This window comes from Macrobrachium nipponense, chromosome 22, assembly GCF_015104395.2.
Source record: "Macrobrachium nipponense isolate FS-2020 chromosome 22, ASM1510439v2, whole genome shotgun sequence".
In the NCBI taxonomy this organism is placed as follows: Eukaryota; Metazoa; Arthropoda; class Malacostraca; order Decapoda; family Palaemonidae; genus Macrobrachium; species Macrobrachium nipponense.
In genome coordinates this window covers 28824631-28838701 of record NC_087213.1, presented here as the reverse complement: position 1 = coordinate 28838701, position 14071 = coordinate 28824631, and the positions used below count along the sequence as shown (strand labels likewise).

The 14071-nt window shown below is 37.8% G+C and overlaps 2 protein-coding genes across 2 annotated transcripts in view; both read right to left on the bottom strand.

Moving 5' to 3' along the window:
- The window catches only part of LOC135198224 (uncharacterized), a 1334440-nt gene that overhangs the window by 334962 nt on the left and 985407 nt on the right, over window positions 1–14071 (bottom strand). The gene's annotated exons all lie outside the window — the stretch shown is intronic.
- On the bottom strand, window positions 3532–13449 carry LOC135198839 (proline-rich protein 36-like). The gene is made up of 2 exons (XM_064226809.1): window positions 13062–13449; window positions 3532–4883 (listed from the first exon to the last, which is right to left on the bottom strand). The coding sequence occupies exon 2, from the start codon at window positions 4564–4566 to the stop codon at window positions 3532–3534; it is 1035 nt and encodes a 344-aa protein (XP_064082879.1). The 5' UTR covers window positions 4567–4883; window positions 13062–13449.

The following is a 14071-nucleotide window of genomic DNA, read 5'->3' as shown; positions in this document are numbered from 1 at the left end:
ACTACCCCTTTTCAACTATCACAATCAATTAGCGCTGGCAAGCGGGGAATTCCCCACCTCGTCTCGAACACTTGCCTGCTTGTGTAAAACCACATTTTCCTTTCGAGTGGATGAAATTAATCTAATAACGAAAAGAGGGCAATAATGAAAAAGATTAAAATTACTACTTTAACTGCATGAAATAAAACATGTTATTGACTTGCCTCTCATCCGTTTATCCTTTATAATCAGTTCGTACACAATCGTGTGTAATTAGCGACTAAAAATTCACAGCTCACAAAATTACTGTTAAAATAATTCCATAATGACAATGAAATAACTTCACAAACAGCTGAATTAAGATATGGGAAAGTATACACAACTCACAAATCACATACACAAACTTGATATCTTAGTACCTAAAAGGTCATGTCATGACACCCTTACGCAGCCAGTTCATTTTCTAGATATAGTCTCTCCAATTTGCTGTCCCTTACGATTATATCGGAGTGGTTTTATGAAAGCGATGAATTTGTGTAAATGTATAATATAGCTGCTGCTTCAATTGTCTGTGAACTTGTTACTTCACTGTCAAAATGGAAACTTTTATACAAAATTCCGTTTGGTTTATGAATCATTTGTTAGAAATTAAATAAGAACTGTTGATTGTAGGTTTATGCTATATAAATATATTCTGGTATGTGTGTGTGATTGCACTTACCAGAGATAGATTTTATATATACAATATACATATATATATATATATATATATATATATATATATATATATATATATATATATATATATACATAGATATAGAAATAGTACTGGTAATCTTCTTAGGCACGAAGATATGGTAATTCAGTTGTATTCCTTCACATAGGAAAATGAAAATGATTTATCACAGAAAATGCCCAACTCTCCAATGGACCTCTTTTTGGAGCGTTTATTAAGGAAAAACGCTCCAAGAAGAGGTCCATTGGAGGAAGAAACTGTTGGGCATTTTCCGAGATAAACCATTTCCATTTTCCTGTGGAATACAAATGGAGATATATATATATATATATATATAATATATATATATTATATATATATATATATAGTATATATATATATATTATATATATATATATATATATATATATGATGTATAATAGATATATATATTATATAAATATATATATATATATATATATATATATATATATATATATATATATATATATATAGATTTATTATTAATTTATTATTAGCTTTTGTTAATTAAAGCCAACAGTAAATTTATATTTCGTGACTTTTGATGACGATCTTAAACTGAAATATACGTGTGATTTAGATACTATATCTTGCAAATTATTTAAATTAACATAGAAGTAGAATCATCGACAAAATATTCCCGACTCTTCTAAAGATCTCCCCAAAGTTCAGTGTTTTTCCTGTTTTCATCCTCACCGATCGCCCACAACAACAGTGATATCCACATACCGTTTATTCTACTCTCACGATGGCGAGGCGATTCTTGTACAGTAAAAGTAAATTAAAAGTTGCGTTATCTCATGACTGAGCTCTCTCTCTCTCTCTCTCTCTCTCTCTCTCTCTCTCTCTCTATCTCTCTCTCTCTCCTATATAATATATACATATATATATATATATATATATATATATATATATATACCGTATATGTATATATACATATGTATTTTACATATTTATACATAGATTATATATATATTAATTATATGTATATATAATATATATATATATATATATATATATATATATATATGTGTGTGTGTGTGTGTGTGTGTGTGTGTGTGTGTGTGTGTGTGTGTAGAGAGAAAAGAGAGAGAGAGAGAGAGGAGAGAGAGATAACGCAGCTATTAACAGACTTTACAAGAATTGCCTAGGTATCACGAGAGGAGTATAAATAAATGTGAATATCACTGTTGACGTGGGCAATCGGTGACGATGAAAATAGAAAAAACTAAGTTTTGAGGAAATCCTTAGAAGCCCACGGAAGTTTTAGTTGATAATTTCACATAATTTCACTTCCATACATTTTTACATCATTTTCAAGGTCTAGTATTTAAATCACACAGATATTTCAGGTAAGATCATTATGGAAAATCAAGAGAGGTAAATTTACGTTTAGCATTAAAAAAAAAAAAAAAAAAAAAAAAAGCATAGCAAGAGATCGTCAATGTGGTGAAGTCAGCAGCGAACGAGAAAGAATTAAGGAAAATCAAAACATGATAGCACTTTTGTTCTACTCCTGTTATATAAGTGTTCACCTGCCAGGATGTCAGCAGCTGTCACGAATCGTGCGTGCGCGTGCGGGAGTATCGTACGACAATGCAGTTTGTAATCCGCAAGTCATTTTTACAATGCTGTATTAAGCCACAAATACTCATTACAGTCACATCAAATTCAATTAACCTTGGAAATTATTTATACCAAAGGCTAGGTCATCCTAGTCACTCTAAAAATACAGGTTCCGATCCTCTTCAGGGTGTGTCCATTTACAATAACTAATTCTCTGTGGGAATACGTTGCTCTCAGGTTCAAGTGAATGGGATATTAATGAGCATCAGTAGATAATACTTCAAAACATAAAAGAGTAGTGTATGAATCAATAACACGAAAATTATACATACATGCATACACACAAACAAACGTCTATATAAATATATATATATATATATACATATAAACATCTATATATATATTTATATATATATATATATATATATATATGTGTGTGTGTGTATGTACGTATGTGTGTGTGTATGTGCGTGTGTGTGTGATAGACCTCCTCTCGATCAGTCTAATATATATACTCTAGTGCGCTCATACCCAAATATACATTGCCGCCATCTTTGAACAGATGCCACATGAGCACATATTCAGAAATATTTGCTTTATCACATATACATACGGAACTCGTCTGGCATTTCGTTACTTTTGACTGTTCAATTAAATGACAAAAAACTAAAATGACAAGAAAATTACAATGAATGGTGTAACTGAAAGTCACACACAAGTGAAGACAATAAGCAGGGGAGAAACTAATGCGACATTTTACTACGAACGCGGCGGTCTTAAAAAAAAACAAAAACTTATAACACCCCAGCGATCTTAACAACTAAAAGCTTGATACTTACAATACTCAATTGATCTTAACAACTAAAATCATCAAACAGACTTTAAAATGATCAATGGAAATTGGTCCATGAATAACTGAAATCTTACCTTCAGTTGGTGATCCGATGTTCTCGATTTCGGTGAGATGGACAGGAAAGTTGTTGTCGTGAAAGGCCAACCTGCTCCTGTCACTGTCCCTGACGGGATCGTTGTTCTTGAAAGAGTTGACGCCGCTAAGCGACGTTGCAATACATTTGGTGGCGTTTTTGTGAGCGGCGTTCTTTTTGTTTTCTTTGCTGACCGAGAAGTTCAGGAGCGCGGTGCTCTTCTTGTTACTGTTAAGAGCCAATTCGTCGTCGTTCTTCTCAAACGGCAGGAATTGATCGCTGGGAGATAAGTCTATCGGGCCATTAGCTACTGTACCTGTTGCTCTTTTCAAAATTCGGGTGCCCATAAATACCATGGTTTGCGGCATGTCGCTGGGGTCGGGGCGATGGAGGTCGATGCTGTAACTGGTTCTCGATTCTGGGACTTAGCACTTCGGCCAAGAGAGCTCGAGCAGCAGCCTTTGAGGACGAACTCCTCGGGGGCACTCTCTCCGGCGGTGTCCAAGTCACGGAGGTTGCTGGAGGAGGCGGCGGAGGAGGGGGAGGAGGAGGGGACGGGGACGCTACGCCATCACTTCTGGCCCGACTCCTTCGTGAATTTCCCTTCGCAGGAGGCTCGTCTTGCTTGCTTCGACGGAGTCGGCGTTCGTCTACAGGTGGCACATACAAAACCCCACAGTCAGACTTGCAGTGGGCAGGTATGCGCTCGACATAGAGTGAACCTGGGGCGGTTGGGTGGGGCGGCTCTTGCAGTTGTGACGGTGGTGCCAAGGCGTGGGAGGAAGCAGAATTGCTCTTGAAAGACGAAGTAGCCGGTTGTAAGCGAACAGATGACGATGGCGGAGGCTCCGAAGGTGTCGAAAACTTGTTAGTAGCAACCAGCATATTATCATCACTGAACACCTGAACCAGGGGCAGGCGAAGGCATCCATGGGTGACTTTGTCATCGGAAACGCGTTCTTCAAGGTAAGTCCGCCTCACTGGCGGAGGGGGAGGAGAGGCGGGAGTCGAAGGAGGTGGCGGCATGATACTAAGTTGCCGGGCCTTCAAGTCCTCCGAGTAGTCATCTGCTTTGTAGTGACACCAAGAAGGACCCTCCAAAGGAAACGGCTTCGAGAGATCGGTCGAACACCCAACCACCATCGCTGGTGCGCCGTTGACTGACTTGGCAGCTTGGGCGTGAGTTAGTGAGACGTTTGGTGGGGGTAAAATGGTGATGGTGGGGTCATCGGGCGTGATGGTTATGGTGGGTGGGAGTAAGCATGACCCATTTGTCAAGGGGCGCCGAAGCTTTACATTGATCGTGTACTCATCCTCAACGACCAGCTGAGTAACCATCTTGAAGGCTTGAAGTCACACTCAAAATCAAAATCGGAAGTTATCTTAACACGAGAACACGACTAATCTACAACACTTAACCTAGTTACTCTACAGACTTGAAGAAAAAAATAATTGAAAACTTTCCTAAGGGCAGAAAAACTCACAAAAAACAAAAAACTCAATGAAGTCTATACAATTTGTTTCTTCCAGTTTCTCCGAAAGTCACTCTGTTCGTATGGCTCGTGATGCGAGTTTACCTGAGCACCTCTGAATTTCATGGTCAACTGGCCACGAATTATGCGGCTTCAGGGGTGCAAGTAACTCAGTATAGGAATCTGCTGACGGGAAGAAGAAAAGAAGACATCATTTGAAAAAAAATCATCATAAAGCAAGTTTTGACAGTATCATAGACGCATAAAAATGATAGTGACAAAGCATAAGAACAACCCAAAGCGCGGATAGAAGCAAAACCATAAAATATCTTCAACTAAGGTTATAAAGAAATGAACCAGAGGCAAATTCAGAAGAGGACCGCCCCCGCCCCCCCAACAAAAAAAAAAAAAAAAATCTTAAGAACGGTGTACATAGAATCCCAGAGGCCCAATTCCCCACCCTCCCGAAGGGCCAATATCTCTCCACTTTTCACACAGAGCGTCAGGCAAAACATTCCCGTTCTTCAGGAGATATTTGGACTGTATAAGCCAAAGATAATATCATTTATTTTAGCAGGTGCTAGCTTCTCCCAAACAGATAAAGAATATAATGAATAAAGAAAAATACGTATAAAAAGAAACTGCCTTCGCCTCAGCTGTGCCGACACATTTCTGGCAATACTCTAAGGAACACCCCACGCAGCATGGCAAAAATATTATCCTCTTTGGACTGCGAATTTGTTTGCCACAAATAAAGTTTACAAGGAAATATATCCACAGAACAGCAGCTTCACGACAAAGTTCTCACGCAACTAACTTTAGGGAGACAATTCAATAACCATTCCAATAGACGGATGTTAATCTATATGCGGCATAATTATTTTCGTTTATACTGAGCCATTAGTTTCTCGTACTTCGAAAATATAATTTACAGTTAGACAGAGTTTTCACACGTCTGTGAAAGCATCTCATGAAAACCAGAAACTAACTTTTTTTTTTCTTTTAGAATACTGAAGCTAAATATTCAAAAACCTCTAGAAGTTTGGGTGTTGCTGAATATTGTTCGTTCTGAAGACTTATCGCATTTAAAAGCAAGAAAAACTCAAAACCAAGTCAGGATAAATGGTTAGATATGAAAATTAGAAATTATTTATTTAGGGATCACAAGTATTCATCTACTGATGAAAATAAAGAAAGAGTGCATAAAATCTCAAACAGTCTATATGAGATTTAAACAACACATATTCAATTGTCTCCCACTAAGGGATATGTTTCATTATATCCCGTTAAGGGAAGCTTAAACGTAATCTATATGAATAGTTCAAACACAAATCAGCTCTGTTTTGACTCTTGGCTGACATATTTCACTTTTAACACACATAAGGCATGAATCTTAAAGGCTAACACTCAACAACAAAACCGGACCATTTGCAATATTCTGGTTTTAATTTCTTCTTTTCAGTTTTCTGTAAAAGAAAACTACTGAGACGGTTTTGTCTGTCCGTCCGCACTTTTGCTGTCCGCCCGCAGATCTTAAAAACTTCTGAGGCTAGAGGGCTGCGACTTGGTATGTTGATCATCCACCCTCCAATCATCAAACATACCAAATTGCAGCCATCTAGCCTCAATAGTTTCAATTTTAAGTTAAAGTTAGCCATGATCGTGCGTCTGGCAATGCTATAGGACAGGCCACCACCGGGCCGTGGCTGAAAGTTTCATGAGCCGTGGCTCGTACAGCATTTTACGCTGTAGAGAAAACTCGATTGTTTCTTCGGCGCGTTTTTCACTTGTTAAAGAAAGCTATCAATATTTACCAGAGCAAATTTTTTTTAGGCAGTGTTTAGCCTTTTCCTAAAACTATCTCCAAAAATGGCCGCCTCCTAACCATGTCACATGAAATATTCGACTTACTGAGAAATTAATGCATCTAGTATTAAGACTTCTCACATCAAAAGTTTTAAGATACGCTGTATATCTTTATGCTGGCTTTACCTTCATCCTAAAAAAAAAAAAAAAAAAAAAAAAAAAAAAAAAAAAAAAAGAAAAAAAAATTACTTTTGCTTTGACAAGCAACTTATGTTTTCCACATTTCTGCATTATTTTTTGCGACGTTAAAATAAAAAAAAATCACATACTCTGCAGTTTCCAAAGTCACAAAGATCACCTTCACTTAAAAATAAGACTTGCATTATAAACCTACGATGCTAAATGATGTAAGTATGAAGCACAGAGAGAGAGAGAGAGAGAGAGAGAGAGAGAGAGAGAGAGAGAGAGATTCAATCGTCCTTGAGAATTAAAACACACCTGATTTTCCTTCTCCTGGCACCTTCCTACCACAAAATGCGCTTCTTTCCCGTAACTGTCACAAGCAAGATCATAACTTATCCAAATCTCTCTCTTTTTGCATTACCTTGCAAGCTCTGTTAAAGAGCCCTTGCAACATTTCTAAAACACAAAGAATTTGCCGTTACAGCAAATGAAGATTTAGGTCATTTGGTACGCGATAAAGACACGGCGTCCAGATGACAAAATCTGCCCTGTATAACTGCCATGGTATTACACAATGGCCTCGATTATAAATAAATGAAAAGCCTAAGTTCCATTACAAAGCTTATTCTCATCAGTGTCATTTAAAATTCAACTATAACAAATATTGAAAAAAAAAAAACTTTTACAAAAGCTGGTGGAATATTAGGGTTGGGGGAAAATATGGTAAATAAGGAAGCGAACGAGCCATTTGAATATATAAATGCCTTATGAAGAAAAAGGTGGATACTGGAAACACGCCAGTGTTTGTTTACGTAATGTTCGGATGTGTCTAAACAATATGGGGATTGACACTGCGAGCGTTCTCGTTTCTCACCCCCTCCACCCCGACGGGGGACCCTGACACGAGCTGTCCCAGCGAGAAAACATTTGTCATTGTTTTTCAGTCTCATGCCAGAGTGCCAAAACATCAACGGCACTTGCTGGCACTCACGTATTCTCGCTACAACTTCCTTCACTACATGCACCCATAGTCTTCGATCATTTAGCTCGTTAGGCGGCAACATCACTATCATCGGACATTTCTATTTAGATACTATATCAGTGCTACCTTCTCCTCGTGACATATTTTTCCTTTGAACTGCAATTTTTTAACAATTTCTTGTGCTCGTTTCCTGCTTTCCCCTTTGATGCACTTATATGTAAAATACACAAAAAACAAACTTAATCTAAGTGCTTGCAACTCTGGACCTCGAACAACGATCGGAAAAGCTTCAGTGAAAACAAGACGCTTACAAGTGTTCAACCACCTTTCACCATATGCAATGGCATCAATCCGAAAATACCCTACCTTTAACCCCAAGGACCCGCACCTGCACGCCGTTCCTAACTACCTAGTGTCCGTTTGTGCATTTATACTTTCTATTATTCAGCTACTTTGCACAAGGATAGAAGATTAGATAAAAATGCAAACATAGCTAAAATTATCCATGAACGAAATAGATAGTTATTAATGCTGATGAAGGTTGTCAATGGAATCTGCAGTAATCGGGGGTGACTACAGAGAAGTGTTATATCATCTGAGCCTTTTGCCCTTCTTATGGTTTTTATAATGAGGTGGAAGAGAAGGTTTAGATTGGGGCAAAGATAGAAACTTGACGGACTTAGAATATGGAGGTGAACGAATCCAATATGCTTCTAGAAGGATGAGACTCGAGATAAATCTAGGGCAAAGAAATAGTGAAGAAAGAGTTTGCACGAAAGGACAATTGGCTGTCTGAACAACGTTTGAAAATAAAGAAGACTCAGACTTTTGGTATATGGACACGAATCGTGATATGGCAATGAAACTACATCTCAAAGATTTTGTTGCTATCACAATAAAGAATCTTAGGAGTCAGATGAAAGGATAGAGTGAGAAATGGTGAAATAAAAGAAAAAAAAGAAAACAGGATATTTCGTACATAAAGTAACGATGACGGGGATATACAGGTAGCATGGAGATGTCCTTCGCACCAGCACTTGGAGGATAATACATGATAGCGTCAGAGTGGCTCCTGTGGGCACCAAAGTTAGGTATATCTTAGTTTTACTAGACCACTGAGCTGATTAACAGCCCTCCTAGGGCTGGCTCGAAGGATTAGATATTTTTACAATTGGTCACCTAGCAACGGGACCTACAGCTTTTTGTGGGATCCGAACCACATTATATCGAGAAATGAATTTCTATTACGAAAAATAAATTCCTCTCATTCCGCGTTGACCGAGCCGAGAATCGAACTTCGGACCACCGGATTGGTAGCCGAGCTCGACAAGCACTCGACCAACGAGGAACTTCCTGTGGGCACCACATGAGTTAGAAGACCAAGAAGACCTGTTAGGATGAGAACTATGAGACAGGAGGCTGAGGATGAGAGGCGATTTACGGAAGATGAAGAGCTCGAAAAACATGAGTGGCGGAATATCACAGAGGCCTTTTTGCGTTGCAAGGCCTTGGAGACCATGATGAAGAACTTTAAAAGATATATAATTGTTAGCTTTAATCTCTCATCAGCTTAATAATTGTCCTCGTCACTTTCCTCCTTTACAAAAAATAGAAATCACTGTAATATAGTTGCCCTCAATATCAGTTTTTCTTTAAGTGCGCAATAATAATGTAATAATAATATTACACTCAGTTATAATGAATTAATTTAACCAGGAATATTTTCCAAATGGAAAATATCAATATTCACTGGAATACTTACTGTTATCACTGCTCACTTTTTCTGATTAACACATCTTAGGTCCTGCTAGCAATGTTACGTACGCTTTACTTTCATTATTGATCAATTTTTTAATACAGATGCTCGTCAGAAAGCAGCCATAAAATATCGATCTATTCCGTCCATTATTTTTAGATGATACTAATGCCAGTCGACAAAAATAACTCAGTCCAAGCTCTCAGATTGTCAATCCGCTGCTGCTGCTGTTTCTACAGCTGCTGCACTCATCCATAACTCGCCTTCAGAGAGCCCCTTACTTTATACCCGAGTTCGGCAGTCTCTTGCGCCTTATTACTTGCAGGAGTTACGACCTCTTATCCGAAGGGCAAAGTCCTCAGCGCCATTGTTCCTTTCACAAGAAACCCCGTAAATACCTTTCGTAAGAGGACTCTGTACTTGGCCAGAAATAAATTGTAGGCAAGAACCAAAAGTGGTGTCTGGAAGGAAATCTTTAATTACACCTCCATTTTCTTCGCGCATGCGCATGTGTGGGTACGCAGGTAAAAGAGAGAGAGAGAGAGAAGAATATGGATTAACGCCACATACGAGCATTCCCAAACTCATCATTCTCATGGAAAACACGAGAAAAAAGAAGCTACTTGATGATTCCAGCAGTAACCAAAATTGATAAATATACACGATTTATAAAGATTATTGCCCTGAATCATCATTAAAACAAAATACAGAGAAATGTGGCACATGCAATGGGTATTTACTAAGCTGGTTCTTTCACTGAGGAATCATATCATAAACCATTTTTCTTCACAGGTGATTAAAGTTCCTCACCTTAATTCAATATACTTAAACAGAGCTCTTGTACAATGTTTTTTTTTTTTTCTTATTTCTCAGATCTGAATTTAAATGTCTTAACTCTTTCCTTAACAAGAAGACTGAGATAAAAAAAATATAAAAAACTAAGCTTTTTGAGTACACTTCATATTCTGAGACCACACTTCAGCCATCAGGGTAAAATGGAGTCGCTTGGTGGTGTTAATTTTAGGCATTGCAGTCTCACATTATCACATCATGAAGTAAGAAGAATAAATTTCACAAGCTTCAGAAGTGCTATACCTTCCGCCAACTCTGAAGTTCAGAGACATTAAACATCCAAAGTCATTATGCTGAAACGAATGCACCACCTTCTGATTTGCAATGGTTGCACCAAAAGAGACATAATATAAAAGATTAATAAGCTTTGAACAACTGAGCAATAAGTATTCACAAAGACAAAACGTAAATGCTATATTTCCCAAAGTTGCTTTGTTCTAAATTGATGACAACAGGACCCTGACTAAGTAATGGCCGCAATCCATATTCCTTGTGCCTGTAAAACTTCCCGTTAAATTTAAATTTAACAGATTCTTTACCCCTCTGTGCATCCAGCGCTCACTCCAAAATCAGCATGTTTTTGGGGACCCCAATAGTATATTTACCTACTTCAAAAATAAAAAAACTCCGAGAACTATACCATGATCAACTGAAGGTAACAGTGTGACTGTCATGTAAATATCTCTAAAATTAATAGCGTCTTCGAAAGTTCTGTGCTTCCGTATCCAAAACAAAAGCGATGGTTCTTGATTAAATTAACACGCTGAAATGTCAGGAGCAGAATCGAACTTTCTTGGTATACCAGGTAGAGTAATAATGTATTCTAAACAATTGCACCAGTGGGATTTTACTTGCATAAAAACTTAAGTTGTTGGGTGTGTGTGTATGTATCTATATATCTATATATTATATATATTAATATCTATATATATATATATATATATCTATATATATATATATATATGTGTGTGTGTGTGTATGTGTGTGAGTGTATTTGTGTGTGTGTGTGTGTAGAAACTTCTTTGTAACCTTGCAGTCAGACAAACTGCATGGTCCTTTATTCATCTTTTCACTTAAACAAACGTGTGATGATTTACGCAGAAAAAAACGTGAATAAAATATAAGATCGCTTCACACAAAGTGCGAGAAGTTTACTTATCTGATGTCAACAGCCTACGTACTAAGCATTGTACTACAAGGGGTATCAGGATGATATCTACCATAGCATCGGTAATCACTCCTCCTCAGACGCATAATTATCTCAGCCCAATCGGTAAATTACGTGAGAGAAGGAACGGCCAGTGTAAATCCACAGCACCTTGGCAAACTTCTTGACGCGCTGTGCGGTGCCAAATTATCTCTAAATGACTTTCAAGTGCAAAAAAGGTGTGTGGAAATCATTTGCAAAGTCGATGGAGTATTTTCTGATTTCTGTCTTCCCATCGATGGCTTTTCCCACTTTGGAAATCATTTGCAAAGTCTTTCCATCGATGGCCTTTCCCATTTAACGATGAGTCGTAAGCTAGATAAACTATCAAGCATATCAGGAAGCAAAAGCAGCAGTACAACACCATCGACGAGAACTGATACCTCAATAATCAGACATTCTATTTCCCAAAGTAAGTTACAAGCATCCACTCAGATGACAAGAGCAAAAGTACTCTACTATTTAAACATCAGCGAGAGAGAGAGAGAGAGAGAGAGAGAGAGAGAGAGAGAGAGAGAGAGAGAGACTAGCAGGGAAGATCTGGGCTTGGTTAAAAAGAGACCAGTGATAATACAAATGTTTAGGACAGTTCGCAAGTCCTTTTAAACACGAACATTCCTGACGGGGGAGAGAGCGCAATGCCAGATGTCCCTAGTGTAGCTACTTCGGCGAAGAGATGTTTTTTCTTCGACAAAGCCTTTGCCACCACAGCCATTACCCTTAAAACAACACTGCGATGTAAACATATGCGAGTGTGCAGGGAAGGGTCCCTTCAGCTGTTAAGAGATAAATGTAACAACTAACATACGGGTTCTGAGATCGCTAAAAATAAAGTTAAATAAAAAATAATTAACAAAAGAGAAACCAAAAATATAATAACACAATAATTAATAATGAAGCTTTCTAATATATATATATATATATATATATATATATATATATATATATATATATATAATCTGTATGTATTACTATATTAATATCAGCATGCAAATATGTCGTCTAAATGATTGAAAAACATTTTCAGAAAATTACGGAAACACATCATAAACGAACTATTACGTAGTTTGCAAGTCATTCACTTTAATATAAAGTACACCATTAAGTCGCAAGGAAAAAGGGGCAAAATTTCTCAGAATTCACAGTCATGTTTCTCTCTGACTCTTTTTTCCCATTTTACTCTATAAAATGCTTTCATTTTTCTTCCATCATTCCAACCCTCTTTTCAGGGCGTGAAACTGTAGACAGGTCTGTATGGGCTCCCTTTTTTAGTGGTAACGTCTGGGAACGATTTCCCCTTTCACGGGTTGTTATCGCAAACTAGGCGAACGTAGGCGAAGGAGGACTGAGATGTGATGTATCTCTCCTCCACATTTTATGTCTCACATACTTGAATTATCTCATAAATTATCACTCAACTGGCACTTTCCGGTCCCCCAGTGTGGCACTGCACCGTACAGGCAAAGAAGCCAGCACTGGACTTTCACCTCGTCTGGTAACAACACTCGGGAAAACATCAACCGAAGCTGACAATATTTCAGAAGCAACATTTTCAACACAACAAGAGTCGAGCACCTGTCAATGCAAAGGTAGAACTTGCTTCCTGGGGGTCGAGCGAGGAAGTGCCAAGGCATCCGCTTCTCCAACCCTTCTTCTTCCTTTCTTTTTTTTTCTTTTTTTCTTCCCCTTGCGAGTGGCACCGGGCAGGCAAGGGGGATTTTGGCAGCTAGCCCCAAGTACAGCAAGACTAATACTTTTTTCTCAGACAAGTTCCTATCTATCTAAATCTTGCTGCTTGTCTATTTCTCGAGCCCTTGTACAATAACAAGACTTTAATCAAGCCTTTACTTAAATCAATGACATTTACTGATTTATGCTTTCTTTTCTACGTAGTCAAAACAAACCGTTTTCTGTTAGCCGAGGCACCAACGCTGGCTATTCACTCAGTTTAAGAAGGGAACTAATACCTACCGAAGAAAACTAACAGTTGAAAAATTTAATCCAGTTTTACAAATTTACAGTAAATCTTTTCATAGGATAAAAAACTGCAGAGAAAAGGAAACAATTATGAATTTTAAAAAAACTATCATAAACGAATGCATGATGCCAAAACCTTGAATCTTGATAACAAACGACAATAACTTGAAATTATAGCATCATTACAGCATCATCTGATGAGAAGCCGAAAAAGCATAACAACAGATCAAATACATTTATTAAAAATCCTAGGACAGAGAGAAATTCTTGTTTTAAAGTAGAGTAGTTTTCAAGTCAGATATATACAAAATGTTGAGGGAATCAGGAGGAACCTACACATAATTAACATATGACGAGAAGACATCAATAATTATCAGTGATTGCTTGCTTTTGTGTGTCATTATCATACCGTCTTCAAGCGCAACCACGCTGCCATTTACCTTGGCTTACTTTTGATAAGTTTTATTCATACCCATTGCTCTACCTTCGACTATTGCCTCGTCTGACTGTCAGGTTTATTATGCTTTAAAATCAAGCTCAGGAGATAAGTAATGGCTCAGCAATATGGGATTTAGGCAGGCGTGTTGGCGGCAGCTCTCTGCCGCCAT